The following is a 22,448-nucleotide window of genomic DNA, read 5'->3' on the forward strand; positions in this document are numbered from 1 at the left end:
CGCACTGATGATGTCGTCCTTTTCAAGACGCATCAGGACGCATTCGTAACTTTTAGAATACATCAAGTGGATGCGCTGGGATGTATTGTCAGTGATGTATCCTGGGGTCATCGGGTGTTTACTTTCCGGCCTTTACATCAGACACCCTCACCCAGGCGACCCAGTTGGGGGTAATCAGTCCCCGGCTTGCATCCCAGCAGCAGCTGACCACAAGCCTCCCTCCCACCTAGCGGCTCTCTCTGCGGCACTGATGACGTTCTTAATGGCCCTCTTCTTCGCCTGCCCCACTATCCCCAGCTTCACGAAGACTCTGCAGAGTGACCTGCCTGCAAAGCCCTGACATCCCGCCTCAACAGTCCTCCACTACCAGAAATAATGCAGTCAAGATTCCCAAGGGGAATTCGCTGGGGCAATGGCTGAGCTGTGTGAATATAGCGCTGTTCACTTGTGATCAGATCACCCAAAACACTGTTATTACCAGGTCTAAACAGGGCGAGACAACCATTCACGTCACATTCACACCTACGGGCAATTCAAATTTCACCTAACCTGCATGTCTTTGGACTGTGGGAGGAAGCAAGAGAAACCAGAGGCTTACGCGTAGTGGACATAATAGCCTAAGTTGAAAAAAGGTATTGTCCCAGTTGTGATAAAAAAAAAAAAACCTAAACAAGCTTATAAGCTCATCTCACCCTGACAAAAAGAAGAAAATATATTGATGATAATCTGGAGAATGTATGGCTGCAGACACATTCCATTTGTAGAGTACACGACACGCCCCCATTGGTACAAGACTAACCCACCACGCAACAGTTAAACAAACGGTTTACCAAACAGAACAAATGAGGCCAAAGACATGATTTACATTCAGTCACAAGATGTAACCCTTCCCATTACCCTAACCTTAACCGCCTCTTTTTAAAGCGAACACTTTATGGCTAGCTCAGCGCTAAAATAGCATTTTCTTCAGGGCTTACTGCAGTTATACCTATTCAATAATTTGTGCCCATATATTAGTCACTGGTACTTCTGAGTTACTTTGTGCAAAATTACTGCAGTGAATCAAAGCTGTCAGGCCATGGAAACTCCAGTCTGAATCAGCTGTTTGTGTTTCAAGCAACTTAGTTTTAAACTGGACCATACCAGCAGTAAGGTTTACTCTTGGGAAGACACTCTGGGGTCAGCTGAAAGATGAAAAACTTCAATTAGTAGCCCAGGCTATTATTTTCTAAAATCAACAGGCCTATATTTGGAACAGGCGTCTATATGGGACAGCCTTTAATTCCTTTCACACAAAACTACTGTACTGCAAAGATGGGGATATACAATCAATCCGTTTATTTAAACCAGTATTAATACTACTTGTATACAAATGGGGGCTCATACAATATATCAATTATGAATCATTCATTTGATCTAGCTCCGACAGACAGCGCATCAGAGAGTGAGTTACAGCACTCAAGGCATACCGACACAACACTACTTTATCTTTTTAAAACAATCCTCACAACTTGGATTAATTTTTCTGAAAAACCCTTTTGATTCTTTCAATCTGAGGACGACCCTTACGGACGAAAGGAATATGAGTAACTTAGAGGGTAACTGAGGAATGGACACAGAATTTGAGGTAGCCAACAACCCGGTTTTATGCATCCAAAGAACTTCTATAAAAATGGACTCCTTGGCAACCTAGGCGTCTAACTGAGACAGGTGTTTAATTGTCAAAATGTGTAGTTACACCGGGCAAGTAAAATGGACTGGGCGTTTTATAGGGACAAGACTTTCAATTGAAGTTTTACGGTATTTTGATTAATCAACATCCGTTGGTGAGCCTGTGTCTGTTAGAAATTAAAGGCTCTGATTGTTGCCAACAGTGGCCGAGTGGATGCCAAAATAAACTGTGTACACAAGGAGAAATACTTTCTGAGATTTTGAGTTATAGGATCTAAAATCTTCACTACTTTAAAATGAAAATTAATTCTTGTTTAAAACTGTTTTTAAATGCCCTTTTTTATTTAAGTGCCATGTTGGTCTGTTTTATGATCACTCAGCGCTTACGATGTCTTTATTGTAAACCTCTTCGTGCTGCGTTTCTTGTATGAAAGGTGTTACATAAATAAAGATTATTATTATTATACAATATTTTCTGTTAATTTGTCTGCACATATTGTTAATTTGAGCAAAAATAATTAATTTGAGAACATAAATTACACATTTATTGAGGTTTTTTTTCCTGTTAATGAAACCTGCCAGGCCCTGCAGTACAGCAGCACGTGGCTACGTCTTAACTTGATATTTATCAGACAGTTTGAAAACTATCTAAATTCAATACTGGGCAGGTTTGGGTAATTAACACCAGGAAATCACTAACTAACCCCAGCTGATTAATTAGTTCCCTCTACCATTGACTTTCGGGTGCAACCATCAATTCCTCACGACTCATACTCTCCCTTTAAAAGATGAAGCCGGTGTGTGAGCTGCAGAGAGCGACTCACTGGTGAATTCAGGACTGAACTGGCAACTATAGCAGAAAAGATAAAACTCCTGTCCCAGATAATGAGTGAGCAGTGAGAAAAGACAAAGCAACAGATTAAGATGGATTTAAAACGGCACCACATGAGGACTTTTTTAATCTTCTTGTGTTTGGAGTTATCTGAACGAAACACGACCCGATACCGGAGCTCGACCTGGAAATGACCCCGAGTGAAGTCAGTGAAGTTCTCAAGACCACCTCCTTCTCCTGACATCAACGGCTCCCTTCTCTCCATCTTCCTCCTCCTCTCCTTCCATCTTATCTCTGTACTCCTTTCTTTCACATCATTACCTCGGTTGCTTTGCATCTTTTCATATCCTCACTCAGCTCATCTTTCTCTCTCTTCTCTTCCTTTCCCCGCAGTGATTGTCATCTCTCCTCTCCATTACAGTCATCCCTTTATATTCTCCTCTGTGCTTCTTCTCTCCCTCTTACACTCATCTGCAACTTCTTCTCTCTCTGTCGCTCATCAGTCGGCTGTTGCCTTTCTTAACTTCACATCATCTCTTCTCTCTTCCTCCATGTATTCACACTTTATTTCTAACCTCTTTCACTTTCTCCTCTTCACACTGTTTCAATCATCAAACTTCTCTCTGCATCAGTCACAGAATATTGACTTCCTGCTTTCTTTCACATCAGTCTCCTTTCTTTAATCCACACAATAATATCATAACTGGGGTTGCAAAGGATTGGAAAATTTCCAGGGGAAGAAAGGCTAGGGAATTTTTACATTTTAACACAATGTCAAAATAAAAATCCTACCTTTTAATAGTAATCTTATTTTGAGGTGAACGCACATGCATGATGGAGCAGTGGTTAGCACTGTCGCCTCATAGCAAGAGGGTGGAGGAGCCCCTCTTTGTGGAGTTTGCATGTTCTCCCCGTGTCAGCGTGGGTTTCCTCCAGGTGCTCCAGCTTCCTCCCACAGTCCAAAGACATGCAGGTTAATTGGTGACTCTAAACTGTCCGTAGGTGTGAATGTGAGCGTGAATGGTTGTCTGTCTCTATGTGTCAGCCCTGTGATAGTCTGGTGACCTTTACCCCACCTCTCGCCCAGTGTCAGCTGGGATGGGCTCCAGCCCCCCCCAGTGACCCCCAACAGGATAAGTGGTTACGGAAAATGAATGAATGCACATAAAAATTATTTGTTTTGTGGCATGTTTTGGTCAAAAGCATGCCCATCCATCCATTTTCATCCGATTATCCAGGACCGGGTTGTGGGGGCATCAGGCTAAGCAAAGTACCCAGCTCCTCCTGGGGTCCCAAGGCATTTTCAGATGAGATATGTAATCCCTCCAGCATGTTCTGGGTCTACCCTGAGGCCTCCATTAGGACCTGCCTGGAACACCTCTAACAGGAGGCGCCCAGGAGGCATCCTGATCAAATGCCCTAACCACTTCAACTGACCCCTTTTGACGCAAAGGAGCAGCAGCTCTACTCCGAGCTCCCTCCAGATGTTGGAGCTCCTTACCTTATCTGTAAGGCTGAGCCCAGTGACTCCACGACAGAAACTTATTTTGGCCACTTCTATCTGCGACCTCATTCTTTAGGTCACTACCCAGAGCTCATGACCATAGGTGAGGGTTGGGACGTAGACAGACCAGTAAATCGAAAGCTTCGCCTTCAAACTCAGCTCCCTCTTCACTACAACTGCATGGCGCAGATGCTGCGCCAAACCACTGATCCATCTCACTCCATTTTACCCTCACTCACGAACAAAACCCAGAGATACTTGAACTCCCTCTCTTGAGGCTCATTTAACTGAATTTACAATTCACTGCAATCAGCAGCACACTCTTCCATCACATGTACAAATCATCTGCTAGTATCCCATTAAACACAACCCTCCTCACGCACAGTGAATTCTCCCATCACATGTACAGCCCACACTACCGTCAACACCCCTGCACTGTCTGAGCCAAGGGACGACATGCCTTCAGGACAGTTTTGATTACTGGAGTGAATATATTTAATATTTTTGATATTTCAGTTAACAAGCAGACAGTAGGCTCAAGCAAAACACAAAGTTTATAACTTGATAATTTAACAACATAATTTCCATTGCCAGTCATTCTTTAGTGTAAAACCTTTGTTTAAGAAATCAGTTTTTCACTTAAAACCCTACATTTGCTCACAGTCCACACTGTCGGCTCAAAATTTCAAGTGTCTTTCCTTGTTAGTGAACATGCTGGCTAGCTAACTCACCACATGGCACATTTCACACTGTATGTATTTGACAAATTAATGGATTTATGTGGCAGATCAATGGATTATGCCTGATTATAATACGGTAAATACAGCCTGAGCAGATAATCCTAATATTGTATTTCTGTTTCATTCTGTTATTTCCCATAATTCCAATAAATTCCCATGGAAAGTTTCCATCTTAAATATTCCCAGAAAATTGAAACCCTAATCCTCACCATCTCAACTTTGCTCTGTCTTGACAAAGTAACCAAAAATATATTTCTGATCTGCACTTTATCAAGTTTGTGTGTGAATTCAGACTCAACACAACAAATATCCCACACATCTACTGCTCTTCATTTATGTCATTCATCTTTGCACAAATGTAAGTCAGAAAGTCAGGAAGTCTGATGCACCAGAGTTACTTTATGATGTGAGTATGTTTAAGAATATGGAATTTATACACATGTACTTTTAGGTACAAAGAGATATTTTGCTGTTTTACTTTTACAAAAGGCTCGACAGAAAATAATTCTAACAATTGCGCTTGAGGCCGAGTGCAACAAGTAAAACAATAACCCAGTTGAAGTCAGTGTTACTACAGACACTTTACTGTTCCTCTCTATCTTTGTTCTTCCTTCGCAATCTGAAAAAGAGCACTCAGCTGCTCTGGGGTGGGCTGAGGGAAAAAGAAAGAAAAAGGAACAATTTGGGGAAGAAGAAACAAAACATTAAAAAGGTAAAGAGGATGACAGACAGGGGCATGAGAGGGAATACATATCTGTTCTGTGTTTCTCTCTGATGTATCTATTGTTGAAAAGCTCTCCTGAAAGCGAATGAGCAGTGTGTCTGTTTGTGTTGAAATTATGGATCTCAAGAGGGTTAGAAGCACATGGGCAGAAGTGCTGTGACTGCTTTGTCAAAACTAGAAGGTTGAGTTAATTTTACACATCATGTTCAGATAAAACAAACCTCCAGATGTTTTGGAGTGCATCTAATAACCATTTTCATGATCAGTTTATCTGCAGATTGATTTTTCGATGAATTGTTTGGTCATAAAATTGAGAAAAATGAGGCGATGTATTAATAGAGCTTATTTTACTTGACCAAGCGTACCAAATGTAGGAGCAGTGTGTAAGATTTGGGGGACTGAATGGCAGCCAGTGGTGAGGACCGTAGGTTATAACCAGCGGAAATGTCTCCCTGTTTGAATTCCCTCAGTGAATTATCTGCAGAGGTCTCTCTTAAGGGCCGAACACTTGCTGCATCTTTAGCTGCCAGGAAAGTGCCAGGTCGGGCGCTGGGTGCTACTCTGTGCCAACTTGCATCTGTGGTTGCTAAGCGACCATACCCAGCACCATATCATAGCCAAAGTTTTTTTTTTATAAGATTGTATTATGCCAAAAATATTGTCAATGGGACAGATGTAAAGCTCCGAGTAGCCCTGCACTAAAGTGACTGACATCTCCTCCATATTTACTACAGACAGATATTTATGGAAGAAGAGAAAGATATCTGCCGGCTGTGATTGGTTGTTCCTTGTCACATGACATGCAGTGAACGCTGCTGCTTTCCAAAACTTTGCAAAGCCGTTGCACCCTGAAAAATAAGTGCTCAGGAACCTGTGCTCGCTGCTCTGGCATCACTCTGGCATTTGAGCATGACTATCACGCGTACTGAATGAAGCACTTTCATGTTACAAATCTGTGTTTCTCCGATGCTGTTTGGCATACTGAATGGGCCACGAGCCCGGCACTTGCTACGTGTGCTCATCTTTTTTTCCTTCAATAACTTAAGACCCAGACGTTTTACCGGGAGCTGAATTATCAGCAGACGTCTCCTCCTCTCCAGAACATACAGAAATCAGCATTTTCTGCAGAGGGGCCGCAAACTATAGTGGCCGACGTGAAAATGCAAATGGCCCTTTCTAGAGTCAGTGTTTGCTTTAACTGTTCCGGCAATGCAACAGAGTGATCTCCACAGACGAGGACCGGCTCACTGTGTCGATATAAACGGCTCATTCTGAGGTAACAAAAACACAACTATTCTTGTTTTTAGGAAAACAGACTTAAGAACAAATCTCTTTCTCTCGCTAAATCCTACACACTGGACCTTCAAAGATGTTCAGTTTCTCATCATATGTGATAACAAAAAGCATCAAGCCCTCACATTTGAGAGTATATGTGTATATGAGCTTGTCTCTCAGTAATGGAGTCATGATGTGCAGGGGACTTGTATATGAGGAGTATTAATAACTGAACAGGATGCAAAAGAGCCTTTTTTCAGTTTTGTTCCTCTCTGTTTCCAGGCTTTTAGAGTCGCCCTCATCTATTCGTTTGTTCATCCATCACATGCAATACCTCACATCCAATTTCCAAACACTGTGAAGCCAATACATTCCTGCACATTTCCAAAATTACAAAATCCAAGCTTCATTCAAGTGCCTCATTTTGTGTGCACCCATCTTTTTCTTCTCCTCCCATCTTCTCTGACTCTCCAGTACAGCCAAAAAAGCCAGAATATAGCCTTTAAGTGAAATATTTGTAACAGAGTTGCCCAGAGAAGAACTGCATAATTTGTTGGGGATGACAGGTTTACAGCCGCCTTGCTCTTTCTCACTTGCCTCACTCCATCAGTGTCCACTTCCAGGGCTTTTCTCGCACAGCCTCCTTCACTTTCTTTCTTCGAAATCTTTCCCATTCTGCTCACTCCTCTTTTATAAATCTCCCTCTCTCTCTCTTCCCGTGAACTGTTAGCCAGGCAGGACGTCTTACCTGGGTTTGCGGCCCCTCTGTTTTGGCGCTGAGGGGGCTGGGGTCTTGCTGTTGGCCTGTCTGTGGTTCTTGCCGTGGCTCTGGGCACTGTGGGACTGCCCCTTAGTGTGGACACCTGCCGAAGGAGGAGGTGCTGTTGGAGGAAACATGAGAGGACATGAGTGAGTTGAAGCATGAGCCTCTTCAGGGCTTGGTGACACTTTTAACATAACATTAGCCACTCTCAACCCAGACATGATTTCTCCCATCAGTTTTCCATTAAACTGACTGATGCTGGCCACAAGCCTCTCCAGGGTGCAGGGAAACAAACCTCACTGCAGACACCTGGGGTCGATTCACAGCTTTATAGCTGCACAGGTGACTCCTAATGCTCGGCTTGCTGAGGCTAATAGGTATGTTATGAACCAAATAACAGGACAAATTGAAATGTTGACCTGGTGATAATGCTGGATGAAGTTAAGGGGTATCCAATGTGATTACAGTTCATCCAGAGGGGGACATGAATGTCACAAATCAAATTTCATGGCAATCCATCCAGTAATTGTTGAGACCTTTCACACCAAATCTCATGATGGCACCGGAGGACAAGTCAAGGGATCACCACAGTCATTACATTTTACCCTCTGGACACTATGAATGTCTATACCAGCATTCATAGCAATCCATCTAGTGGATACTGATATATTTCACTGGATAAAAGAAAAGTTTGTCTGCTGGTGGTGCTAGAGAAAAAGGGATCACTGAAGTCTTTAAAATTCATTCTGGAATCCAGCAGCCTGAGAGCCGATTAAGTCCTGTGTCCACAAAGTGTTTTGTTCTCAGTGCTGGCATCTTTTTTTAATTGTTCCCAAAGAAGAGAGAAAAAGCGCAGCACCCAATATCTTTTTCCAGAGCACTTTGGCTTTCTTTCTTTCTTTCTTTTTTTTTTTTTTTTAATTTTTTTGCGATAACAATATTCTTGACGCTATGACAAACATTTAGCTCTGCTGATCGGACCAAAATCTGCAAAGGGAACTTTCCAAAATGTACTTTTATTTCTATACATGAACACAATTTTAAATTTTTTCATAGGATTTATTTTATGCGCCTCCAGAAAATGTTTCCTAACAGCTCAAACCTTTGTTTTAAATGTAAAACACACAAAGGTACATTTTTTCATGTGCTCTGGTCGTGTCAGTGACTCCAAATATTTTGGAAAGAGGTTTGTTCTGTAATTCAGGAGGTCACGGGCAAACCGTTCTCACTGACTCCCTTGTTCAACTTGTTGCGCCATATTTCGGACAATTTCTTTGTAAGGATCAAATCTCTATTGACAATCCTTTTAAACTTGGCTAAAAAGTAAGTCTCGCTGCAACGGTTTGCTCCACAGGCCCCGACAGTTGACATGTGGTTATCGCAGATATTAGCTGTGCTTTCTCTGGAGAAACTGATGTATGATCTCAATAATAAATCATAAAGTTCTGGCAACTTGAGAAACAATTACACTTTTTCCTCCAGAAACTCTGACTTGCTGTTCCCTGGAGGGCAGAAACTGATTGCTCCAACTGTCAATGTCAATATCACATTGCTGTACAATCTCTTTTGTAAAACTTATTAGCCAATTCATTCTTAGTTGTAATAAACTGCACCGTTTGTTGGGGTGTTTTTTTTCCCCCCCTATGGATATTCTTTTCTATACTTTTCTGTCTTTATGTGAAGGTGTTGTTTATGTTGGTTGACTTTGTTTGTATGTATGTGTTTTATTTGAAAAATCGACTAAAAAGAAAAGAAATAAAAATATATGTTATAATTAATTCAAGAAAATAGAATTGCAACAAAATAAGTGATATATTTTTACAGTTTCCTTCAAATATTCAATAAAAACTAAACAAAAAATGATCTCTCCTTTCTTTAGTTTGTGAACAACAACAGTAACTCAAAGTGAGATTCAGATTCTGTTACAATATTAATAGTTCAACTAAATAAAATCGACCACATATTACACATTTAAACAGCTCCCAAATACAAAAAATGTCCCCTGGGATCTATATATATAAATCAACAGGTGACTTCCTTCTTTTAGTAAAATCCTAAATGATTGAGTTGTTTGGTTTTTTTTTTTCCACCTGGACCTTTATGCTCTGCCATTTCTCCTCTAATCATCACGCTGTAACCTGTGACAGGCTGTTATGATACCACAAGTATCACACATTCACATATATGGGGTTTTTACACGAAGGTTTACATTACCAAAAGTTAATGACAAAATCAGAGAGAGGAGAGGGAGAGACGCTGTGCTGCTGCCAGAGGAGCCGCTGAATGAGTTCTCTCTGAGCGGTAAGTGACTAAAAGAGTCTGAGAAGTCCGGGGCTGTTCATAAAACAATCAGGACGCCACAGTTTATTCCACACTACTGAAGCTGCTCCTGTTTTTGGAACCACCGCAGTCGGTAATAATTTCGCTTTCAGCCATGCTTGTTGTTGCCGTGGGTAACAGTATGACATCAATATGTCACAAGTGTTACAATATAAATTTTTCATATGATATTAAAAATGATACCGGCACTTTCGTGAGCAAGATGATATGGCACACCCCTTGTGACATCACTGCTGCTCCTTTAGCTTCTGTGTGAGTCAGAAACCATCACAACAAATTTCAATTAATTTCATAACTATTCATTTTACATTAAAACAATTTGGAGCCCCACACAGGCAAACACAGGGGTGAGCAGTGAGAAAGATCTTAGTATAAGGTGTTGGCAAATTGACATTGGGGAGAAAACGGTAAAAGTCCAGGTAAAATCTGAAGTAACACTTGTATGGAACTTTTACTTCTATATTTCTCGTTGCAGAGTGAACCGCAGCATGTTGGAAAAGACATCCACTCGTTGTTGATGGCATGGATTTCTGAGGTGTCCATTGGCCTAACTGGGACATATTAAAGAATTGCATTTAGGTTCACAGGGAAGAAGTGGCTCTATTAAGAGGCATCTGATGAGAACTTCTTAAAACACATATGGAAATATGGAAAAATGTTGGTTGCTATGCAAACCTGATCATTCTCTCTTGTATAAAAGGAAACCCTGACCATGTTCTTTTAACCTTTGCATAATTATCAGCACTTCATTAAAGCTTTTAGTTATGTAATAATACATACATAATTCATATAATTCATATATTCCATAATTTTACATGTTTTAAAGATATTTGGCATCATCTTGCTTCATCATGAGGAGTGGCGTCGTCAAACATGCATTGATGCAATTTTTGATTCTCACAAGAAATCTATTTTTCAGCTTTAAAAGAATGCTAATGCATCCACCCACACACACACACACACACACACACACACACACACAGAAGCACTCTAACTCAGCCTTAATTAAATCCAACAATCAAATTATAATAAGATTAATTTATACTGACATGTCTGATCATGATTTGAGGACATTTAAGAATAGAACAGTTATCATCTGTGGCTTCCAATTAGTGCTGAAATGTCCCAGCTTCAATGCTTGTTGTGATACGACTCTTTTCTTTTTCTTTTAAGACAGGAAGCGACAAATACACACACACACACACACACACACACACACACACACAAGTCAGTCTGAATCGAGCACACCAAAGATTGAAATGTAGTAAAGGTCCAACCTGGTGAAGAGGCATTCAAGGCATCAATAAAAACATTGTTACCTTCACAGTACCAAAAAAATCTGTCAGTATTTGAAAATACTTTCATATTAATTTGGTACTGTTGAAGCTGAATATAAACAAAGAGGATGGATACATGGTGTGAGAACTCCTTTAATATCCAGGATATCATTTAGAGTTTGCTACCTTGATAAAGAATACAGAGCCTCTGTGTTTTTGTCTGATAAGGACAGATGTAACTTACATCTCTCACCTACACACTGGCCTAACAGTAGCTAGCAGCAGGCAAGCGGCAAATGATAGTTTATTGGACCCACTGATGTCCCGTTCAATGAACAGTGCTCCAAAACTACGAGCACTTGAGACGGTCCATTTCAGCAGCGTTTATACACACTGACGGGGAAAACAAAAAAGCAGCACGCCCGTAAACGACACCAAAACGTAATACAGAGTCTCAGCACAGTTTTTCATTTAAGACCTATTTAGGTACAAACATTAACCCGCTAGTGTGGCGAATAGCCCTCTGAGATTTACTCGCCAAACAAGAAAAGTCTACCTGCATTTGGTGCTTGGCTGGTGTTAATTTCAGACTCCAGGAGAATCACTGCACCCATGTCTTAAAATGGTTGGGAAAACCCTGCTGTTTCTTTTGGCATCACGATGGCTTAAATGTTGGTGACTATCTCACGTAAACAAACACACATGTAAACACAGCAGGCAATATCAAGGTCAACACGATAAGCGAGGTCATGTCCATATTGTATGATTAGTCAATAATTTAACTTTCATGACAGGCATAGAGGGGTCTCCGCTTCCGGAACAACGCTGTCCTCATATCTGTAGTCTCGCTCTTTCTTTCCTTTCTCAAGAAAAGAAAGGTCTGGCTGGGCCGACCCTCACTTTAAGATTGTCGAAAAAAAAAACGCCCCGGCTGCTTGTATTTCTTTCAACCAATCACAATCGCTCTGGGCGGTGCCACAGCAACGGTGCGCTTGCAAAAATATTGCCGGTGGGAAATGTGTAACACGCCCACAAAAATATCACTTACAGGACGCGAACCATGGCAGAAAAATGGCTACAACCCTGCAAGATCAAACACCGCAAAAGTTAGTAAAGGATGTGTTGAAAGTGGTTGAAAACTGCTACACAACTGGAGGTGGTAGGGCGGGACTTCAGCGGGTGGCTCGTTCCGCCCAACGAGAGGCTGATCTATGCAGCGAACTTCCGCCCACTCAGACTCTCATGTCTGTGGAACCACCGTATGAGAGCAGAGCAGTGCAGCGCCGGTGATTAGCCAGACAGTGGGACACACACAGTTAGTGTTTCTCAAAGTCAAGGATCCTTCCTTGGTGGGATGAGTCCTTCAGGAAGCTGTGATAATTTTGGCACCATTTAATGTTGTTGTACAATTTTAACAAATGTAAATACTATTTTCAAAATCACGTGACTTTTAGGGAGAATGCATTTCTGGAATATACTTAAAAAGACAGGTAGACTAAATCAAACTTTTGTGGCACTTATCACTCTGTCATTGCTGTAAATGATTAATTTAAACACTTTTATGTTTTGTCTTAATCACAATATTTTAAAAATCTCATTATTTGGCAGTGGACACATTGGAAAGTGTAAATTCTGAGGTTTCGGTCAGTATTTTTTGATGTTTGTATGAATAAAGACTCCTGGAGATGTCAATCCGAATAAAAGACATATTTATCTAAATCCTGCCGAGCTCCAAAGAATTGTGGGTACTTTATACCTGCTGAGGATACACACATGCATCCTTGAAAATTCTCTGAATGAAGGACTCTGTGCCCAGTAGCATTTGAAGGATCGTTGACCTCGGAATAGTCATTAGGTGAGATTTGATGATTAGCTTCCTAGAAATTCAGTCATTTAAGTATCCCTCCTTGACTTTAAGAAACATCCAGTGACTCACATGCACACACCGCCGGACTGGCTACTACAACAAGCTCATTTGACAACACACACACACACACACACACACACACACACACACACACAGAGGGAGCGTGACTTAATTCTCTGATCACGACGTCATTATGCTGCTTTATCTTTACATAGCGAATAGTGATTTGCTGCCATTTCATTGCTCTTAATATCATATAGAGCTCCTTTAAATGAACATCTAAACATCCTCCCACACAACCGCCTTTCACTTCACACAAACTCCACTACACACTCCACATTGAATAAACACACTGCAGCCACAGTCAGAGCATACCTTGATTCGTGGGTACAGGAGGTAGGACTTTGACCTTCGGTTTCCTTCCTCTTTTGCCAGGCACCTTAACAGGTACCTGAGCTGGTCCGGGGGCCACTGTGGCCCCTGACGTTCTCCCCCCTGCCACATTCATCAGCTCTTTCCTGTCCTCCTTCCCCTTGGTCCTACGCTCCTTTCGCTCCTTCCCTTCCTTAGGCTCCTTGCTCTTCCTCAGTGTGACCACTGTCGCTACTTTCTCCTCTTTTCGTTTCTTTGGTTTGCTGCTTTCCTCCACCTCCCCTCCTCCTTTCTCCCATTCTCTCTTGTCCTTTTTCTTCCGTTTCTTCTTCACCCTGCCTCCTCCTCCTCCTCCTCCTCCCCCTCCATCATCCTCCTCGCTCAGGGAGGAAGGAGGTCGAAGGGCTCCTCCGGAGTGCTTAGCGGCGTGGGCCACTGCCGCCGCGCAGTGATTGGACGTCGCCGTGCTGCCCACGGGGGTGAGGAGGCGGAGCTGATCCTTGGGGCCCACGACCAGGTGTCCCCGTGGGATTGTAGGGACTGTGGTTTGTGCGTTGCTCTTTTGGTCCGAGGCGGAGGAGGAGGAGGAGGAGGCTGCAGCGGAGGCCGGAGGTGGCGTGTGCTTCAGGACACCAGTGAACATCTGAAAAAGAAAAATGAGTCATAAATTACGGTGATCATTATTACACTGATCTCGTTCACTGAGTAACTGAAGCTCGATCTACTTAACCATTTTTTTCCCCAAATAAATGTCAAGCTACTGTCCATGGACACTTCCTGCACAGATGTTTCACATTAAAAGCTTCCCAGCAGCTAAAGGGGAATAACCCCTCCCTTTCCTGGTGACTTTTAATGTGAAACATCTGCACAAAGTGTTGAGTTTCGTTGAGAGTGGTTTAACACTGATCGAAATAAATGACAAAGTGGAAGCAAATAAAATGAGCCAATGAAAACTGTTACAGAGAGACAATGAGAGCAACAGAGTGGTATCACATGACTGATGTTGTCCTAATTGATATCAATGCTGTGGAAATGTATACTATACTTTATTTTCTGTGTGAGTCATTATATCAGCAGTTCCTCACACGATCAGTGTTTGTATCACCAGGACTTCAGCTGGCTACTATTTTTTGTATGTTAGTTATGTCCATTACTTAAATACTAGTTTCCATTTCAGAATTCACAGCTATCATCATTCAAATGAGCATTTATATTTGACATTTTCATAAAAACAATGGATCCAATGACTAGGCGTAACATGAAAAGCTCAAAACCAACAGATGATTATTAGGGCTGCCCCCGACAGTCGACCAAATGTTAGTCGACCAGAAGGGTCATTAGTTGGCAATATTTCATTGGTCGCTTATGCCTGGTTCACACTACACGATATCAGCCCGATTATAGCCCGACGCAGCGTCGTGCGGTGTCGGCTCAGATCGTGAACAACAATGAGTGTCATACACGATAATCCATCGTTTCATCTGGTGTAGTGTGTAGCTGACAACCAACTGTTCGCAACTGCTCCCGTCACTTTGACCAATAGAAACACAGAGCGCTCTGCTGCCATGGACAACAGTACAGCAACAACACCCCAGCCTTTCCATATTTCCTCTAGGGATGTTACCACACAGAGTAAAAAAGGAAAAATGATGGTGTGAAACAACAGACAATCCTGACAATCACAGTATGGTTTTGTTTGCACACTCTGGAGGATGAAAAATCTCAAAACTGCAAATCCTGGTGAAATCTGGTTTATATTTAAGAGTTCCATCAACCTCTTCAAATAGTTGGTGAAAAAACTTTCACTACTGAAACAATTCTAAGCGTCTTTTCACCAGCGACCATAGGTGTTTCTTTCAACAGAAAAATGTCCCGGGGCGGGACTTAGCGAAGGGTCAAATGTTATAGTGTAAATCTTTATGCTGGCCCAATCATGAAGGATGTGACATTCACTTACTCTGACTGACTGTGCCTTGATTCATGCAACTGATTACAGGCAAACAATGCCATTTCTCTCACTGGGCTTGAATGTATTTTCACCATCTTGACTGTTTTCAACTTAAACATATATTACTTAAGATACAAGTGAGTTGATTAAATGTTATTTTGTTATCACCAATTGTTCCGCATCTCTGACTCTGAATAAAATCAGACACAGATCTCTGAGTAATAAATTTGAGAACTCCTGGTATATAACATGTTGCTGTTGTAATCCCATCTATTTAAGTTGAATTTATCATGAGATTCAAGAATATTCTGTCATATTCTGAGATGGTGGCAGACAGAGAGGGGGTGAGATGGGACACTGTGGAGAGACTGATATAAAACCAAAGGAAAAACAAAGGAAAGATGAAAGATATAGAGAAAGGATCGAAACTGGGAGAGAAGGATAAAAAGAGAGGAAAAAGGAAAAAATTGAGGATTTAATGAATCGTGGACACCAAACAGTGAAACACGGTGAAGAAGTACACTTGTGCCCATCATTCTGGGCGCATGCTGTTTGATGTGTGAATCACGCTGTGACTAAAAACTTAGTATGCAGAATATTCTTCCATCAACCCCAGGACGTTTCAGCTCTTCCCAAACAGCTGAACCACAAAGAGACTCAGAGTATTAATACTATTACAGGGTTCGACATTAAGAGAATTAGAATAGAATAGAATACAATAGATGTTTACTGTCCACCAGGGTGGAAATTTGTCTTTGACTCACCAAACACAAAAGACAACATAATAAAAAGCAGATGAACAGTCAGTAAAACAAACATAAACATTTAGAACATTAAATCTGTTAATTGTCCGTCTCTTTAAAACTCATCAGTCACATTGTTGAGTTAAGAATACAGATGGCGCTTGGGAGGAAAAACTTCTTGAAAGAGGCCGCCTTCTCAATGAGATTCTTTCAAAATAAAGGCTAAATAAATTTAATACATCACCATACCCCTTTGCCAGATAAATGTTACAGTTCAACAAACATCCTGATTAATTTGCCCCTTTTAGTTCAACATTCTAGAAAAACCTCAAACAGTATTTGTTGTATATGGCTTTGTAGAGGACGAAAAAAGTGTATATTTAATGAATTCAGTATAAACAGAGAGCTCCGATGTTATACGATGCTACGTGACAATCAGGTGCTAGTTTTCTGTTTGGACACAATCCCAAATGGATCCCTTACAGACTCGTTGACTCAAGCCCTAAGCCCTTACAGACCTAGGACCAATTCCATTTCTTCCCCTTAGCCCTTGTTTTGGCCCTTCCCCTTGGTTTTGTGCGTTCACGGGGACGCCACTTCCCCTCACGTGAACGTGCAAAACCAAGGGGAACGGCCAAGACAAGGGCTAAGGGGAAGAAATGGAATTGGTCTGTAAGGGCTTAGGGCTTGAGTCAACGAGTCTATAAGGGATCCACTTGGGATTGGGGGAGTGTCATTGTGTTCTGCTCAGGAGCAGCTGCTGAATCAAGTGAGACACCTGGTAAAATTTGGTATCGTGATCTGGTGTTTGGATTAATATCAAACCAAGTTTTAACTCTGGCTTTTAACTCTTGCATTTGGCTGTGTCGTCCAGCTAGTTTGCTGTCTCTGTCAGGTAGCTGTCTGGTATTCACTCACTCTCCAGCAGGAAACGGCACTTCAACATAAAAGCTCTGTGTCGGAAACCTACCGTACTTTAGAGCTGCAACTAACGATTATTTTCATTGTCGACCAATCTGTCAATTATTTCTTCGATTAGTTGACTAATCATTTTATCGAAAAATGTGTTAAAATGTTGAAAAATGTCGGTCTGTCTCTCCCAAACCCAAAAACTATGTCATCTAATGTCTTGTTTCGTACTAATGCCAAAGGGTTTTAGTTCACCGTTATGGGAGAGTGTGTAAAGCTGCCAATATCTGAACGTAAGAAGTAAGAAGTATTTTTCTATGAAAAAAGACTCAAACCGATTAGTCGACTACTAAAAGAGTCACCGATTATTTTAATAGTCATCGATTAGTCGACTAATCGTTGCAGCCCTACCGTACGTCAAAACAAAGTGTGCTTTTTGCAAACTTGACAAGTGCGGCCCTTTCAGATTGGACCCACAACCCACTTTTACATTTTGGCCATTAAAATGTACTTTGGCCACCAAATTTAGAGGTTTGGCAGCTCTTGTGGCCAGTGATTAAAAAATATCCCCTACATCTGGATAGATGACGTGCTGCTACATTTCACCACACAATCACAAAACATATCAGTTTACAGAGGAAAGGCTGAATGAGATTTGTGCCGCTTCTGGCTGGTGATTCAACATCTACTCTACTCGCGGTGCAGCCAGTGTGAGACAGTGTCGTGCTCTACATCAGTGCTGCTGCCATGTGACTGTGCTCAAAGTGTTTTACATGAATCCAATAAAGCAGAGGCCCCCAGCAAATGTATACTAAAGCCCTCAGGGGAGTTAAGAATAGATATTACTGCCTCTGCTCAGTCAGTATGCTGCTGTTCTTTATCCATTACTAAAAAAGAAAAGACTGAAACATGACACTCATCACTTCCTGTATACCAGAGATATTTTCCCAGAAAAAGCCCGGCGCTTAGAATAGTAAATGTTGCTGCTGAAGACTTCAGACAGTAATGAACCAACTGTGGTAAAACACTGAGACTGTCAACTGTGTCATTCTGTTAGGAGACACATCAGCATTAATCATACTGCATCACTCTTCGGCTGAGCATTACTCTTAACATAAACAGATACTACAGTACGAAATATGAAGATGCTCGCTCACACTATCACTGTTGCAACTTCATACTGTAGTTGTAGGTTTGTCAATAATGTCTTGATCTTCTTCTGGTCGTCCTTTATGCAGGAACAGCACTGGCACTACAATGTTTGCTTAGATATTAAAGCTTAAAGGGACAGTTCACCTCAAAATCAAAACATTTTCTTCCTCTTACCTGCAGTGCTATTTATCAGTCTAGACTGTCTTGGTGTGAGTTGCCGGGTGTGAAAGATATCGACCATACAGATGTCTGCCTTCTCTCAGTTATGATGGAACTAGATAGGACTCGGCTTGTTGTCCGAAAAGCACCAGAAAATACATTTGAAAAACTCAGCATCAATGTCTCCTTCCAGAAAAGTGAGCAGGTCACTCAAGATAATCCACAGACCTTGTTGAGAGCAGTTTCATGCAGGAACTGTTTTCTTTCTGCCGAACTACACCTGCCAACTGTATCACTGCGGACAAGGAAGTGTACATCTACTTACAGGCAAGAGGTTGCTAGCTCAGTGGTGTTTCGTGAGTTTGCAGTAGATGTACTCTTCCTTCTGCGTCGTGATACAGTTGGCAGGTGTAGTCTAGCAGAAAGAAAATAGCTCCTACACGGAACTGCTCACAAGAAAGTCTGTGGATTATCTCAAGTAACAGGGTCAAGGTTTTAAGAAAGAGACACTGGGTGTTTCTCAAAGTTAAGGAAGGATCTTCAAGGATGCTACGTCACTGACCCCCGCCGAAGGACTGTTCAAATGTCAAGGATGTGAGTCCTTCTTTCAGAGAAATTCCAAGGATGCATGTGTGTATCCTCAGTGGGTATAAAATCCCCACAATGCTTTGCAAACGATCTGCAGGAAGTGAAGGGGGTGGCTCTTCAATGAAACTTGCGCCAGCGGAGTTCGGCAGGATTCAGATCAATATATGTCATTGTATGGATTAATATCTCCAGAAGTTTTTATCATACAAGTGTGAAAAAAACATCACAATTTACACTTTCCAATGCGTCCACTGCTTTTCAAATAACGTGATTTCGATAAAACAGTGAAGTTTTTAAATTCATCATTCACAGCAGAGATGGAGCGCCAAGTGTTCCAATGTGTGTTCACTGAATGCTAGGAAAGACTCTTGCCTGGCCTCTGGGGGATCCTTCCTTGGAAAGATTCATCCTGCCAAGGAATGATCCTTGACTATTGTGTCATGGACTCTGCTGGAGCTCCCTGCTCCTCTTAACCCCACCCTCCTGCTGCTCCTCCTGCACACACCCCTCTGCTCATTCTCCAGTCAGCACCTGCCAGCTTTTCCCCCCAGCACACCATCCACACCCATTGGCACTCCCCCTGTATTGACTGTCAGCCTATAAGCGACCTGCCTGCCCAGTCAGACCTGTTGATTGTCTGCTCCTTTACCTCTCAGTACATATACCACTCAGTTTTCCTTTGTTGTTCCCAGATCGTAGTTTGTGCTTCTGCCTACTTCGTATCTGCCTGTTGTTTGTATTTTGACCCGTGCCTGCTTACCTGGTTTGAACCTTTGTCTGATGCCTCTATACCTCTGCCTGATGATCTTGATTATTGGTTTTAACTCCTGGAATGGTCTGTACTTTGCCCTGCCTGAAAACTTCAGTAAAGCCTCAGTTTTTGTCTTACTCCTGCCTCTGCCCTGTGATTATAGTTCCATTTTACTCAAGAGAAGGCACACATCTCTACACCCGATGTCTCCAACACTCAGCAACTCACACCAAACCAGCCTAGGCTGATAAGCAGCACTAAAGTTAAGAGGAAGAATATGTATGTTTGATTTTGGGGTGAACTGTGCCTTTAAAAAGACCAAAAGGATCATTGCATGGTAACATCCGAAGTCTCTGAGATGCTGCTTGTATATCTGAGATAAATCTGCTTTAGATTATCCATAATTTAAAGGATGACTAAAGTCTCTTTTAGCTTCTGCTTTCCCTGTCCGACCCAAAAAGACACCAGAGAAGAGTGAGATGCTGAAAAGTCAAACCATGTTCTTGGTAGAGTGTGACATCACAATTTCCACTGTCCTCCTCCTGAAACTGCTGAACGACAGTATCCCAACCGTCATTCCCCTAAACTCTTCCAAAGCGCTTCAGCTGTACACTTCCTCTCATGCCTTACACATGCTAAAACACTTGTTCTACTGCTGCCTCCCTGTTACATCATCTGCACGAGGAAAGCCCCGCAGCAGCACTGTAGATGTAAGATGAGGGATTTCCACCATGGCTACATCTGTAACACTGATGGGAGGATAGACGCAGGCTGAAGGAAGTTCAGTTTCGTGCCATCCTCCTCTGATTTTTACACCAGGATGTCAACTCAAAGACATGTAGGTGGGAGGCAGAGCTGAAGTGCTAGATATTATAATAAGTCTCCAGTGTCTGCATAAATACTTGCAACCATAAATATTCATGGCGAGAAGGCGAACCTCAAGGTCAGCATATTATGTGAGCAAATAATACTATCCATTTGCATCAAAAATGTAGAGACGCTTCAGTATCCATTGGTGGCTTTATGTCACGTCGAGCAAAATTGTGATTCCACCATGGTTAAATAAAGGTTGTTAGAAATTCTGTGGTTTTTGAATCAGATGTTTTTGTACCATTGTATCCACTGATGCACTATGGCCCACATGGGAAACAGACTGAAGCGGTGCACTGCTGAAATTCACTTGTTACAGCCATTTAAACACACAATATGTAATTTTCTGGCGCACAGGGTCTTTCAATCAAAACAACACAAAAAGATGGAGCCATGCTATCACTGCGGTAAGAGTTTCCTGTTTAGGATTCCTTCAGTGCTCATTGTTCAGGAGGTTTTTACCGCAACACGAATAATCCACAGAGGTCTCCTCCTCTCCAAAACAAACGTAACTGGTGATTTAAACCAGTAGAAACACTGAATAAAGTAGTTTCACTTTAAAAAGCAGAGTTTCTCCAACATTGTTTGGCTTGTCACGGAGGGGCTGCTGATCCAGCTCCTGCTAATGTGTGCTCACCTTTTTTCTCTGATAACTTAAGATCCAGATGTTCAGGAGGTTTTTACTGGGAGCCGAATTATTTGCAGAATACTCCTCCTCTCCAAAACAAACGGACCAAACAGACCAGTGATTTAAACCGGTAAAAGAAATGCTAAATAAAGCAGTTTCACGCTACAAATCAATGTTTCTCCCAAGCTGTTCAACATGGCAGGGGCTGGAGCTGAGCTGCCGCTAACATTTGCTCAGCACTTAAAATCCAGACGTCTAATGACTGAAATTCTTCATCTGGTAAGAACATATATAGTTCAGATCTAAAAAGTGTATTCACGATTCAACAAGTTTATTGTCATATGCACAGTAGAAAACTCAGCAGTTTGCACCCTACAATGAAATTCTTCATTGCCAGTCTCCCTTCACACAAGATTAGAATTAAAGTTAAATTTTAAGAAAAGTAAATAACAGAAACAAATAAGTAAGTTTAAAAACCTGAGTTAAAGGCGCTGTAAGTGTAATAGGTAAAAAAAAAATAAATAAATAACTATACATAATACGACGGTGAATACTGCACATATTTATGGGAGTTATGAGATGGAGTTTAAAAAAAATACAATAAAAAAAGGCATCTAATATCAACGTTAAAATGATTGAACCTTGACAAGCTTCACTTACTCTCACTGTGGAATATTAGCTACAGCGTACTGTCACTTGGCTCTGGATGTTACGATGCAGTCAGTTACACGATAAAGCTGCGTAAGAATTTGTCTAAAAGTGCCCTGTTTCCCAAAAAGCAACAGGATGAACTCTACGCCGTGTTGCCTTTAACAAAGCAACAGTTTCTGGTTTTGATTTGCTGCTGAACTCTGATTTCACCCATGACTTCACTTTTTTTTTAATGTTGTTTGAGTTTGTCTCAACCGTCATTTTCGACATCTTGTTATTGTGTCTGTTTTGTTGTCATTCTGAGTCCTTTGTTTAATACAGCTGTGGTTTTATTCGGCGTCTTAATTCTGTAGCAGCAGCAGGTTTGTGGTGATCTGTTTTTCCACATTCCCTGTAACTGCTTATTGTTTACTTTATATGTCATTAATGTTTTTAATTATTTACACCACAATGCCAGTTTTTTTCTCCTCAGTGATTTTTGTAATCACTGTAATTAATGCCTGCGTTTTGTAATTATTTCAGCTCTCCATTTGGGCACTGTTAAACGAATTAGGCTGATTTAAGTACAGACTGCAGCACTGACTCGGGAGACTAGATTAAACTGCATTATAGAGAATCAAACTCCAAGGTGAGAGCATTCTGCTCACACTTCCCTCTACAAGTATGAATGAGGAAGTGTATAAT

The 22,448-nt window shown here is 41.6% G+C and overlaps 1 protein-coding gene across 5 annotated transcripts in view; it reads right to left on the reverse strand.

Moving 5' to 3' along the window:
- chd6 (chromodomain helicase DNA binding protein 6) overlaps positions 1-22,448 on the reverse strand; it is a 161,450-nt gene that overhangs the window by 75,071 nt on the left and 63,931 nt on the right. For all 5 annotated transcript variants that reach the window (XM_049596903.1, XM_049596982.1, XM_049597135.1 and 2 more), the window contains exons 3-4: positions 13,369-14,008; positions 7,495-7,627 (exon numbers count right to left, since the gene is read on the reverse strand). In XM_049596903.1, coding sequence (XP_049452860.1) covers positions 7,495-7,627; positions 13,369-14,008 — 773 coding nt within the window. The remainder of the gene's footprint in view (positions 1-7,494; positions 7,628-13,368; positions 14,009-22,448) is intronic.

This window comes from Epinephelus fuscoguttatus, linkage group LG1, assembly GCF_011397635.1.
Source record: "Epinephelus fuscoguttatus linkage group LG1, E.fuscoguttatus.final_Chr_v1".
Lineage (NCBI taxonomy): Eukaryota > Metazoa > Chordata > Actinopteri > Perciformes > Serranidae > Epinephelus > Epinephelus fuscoguttatus.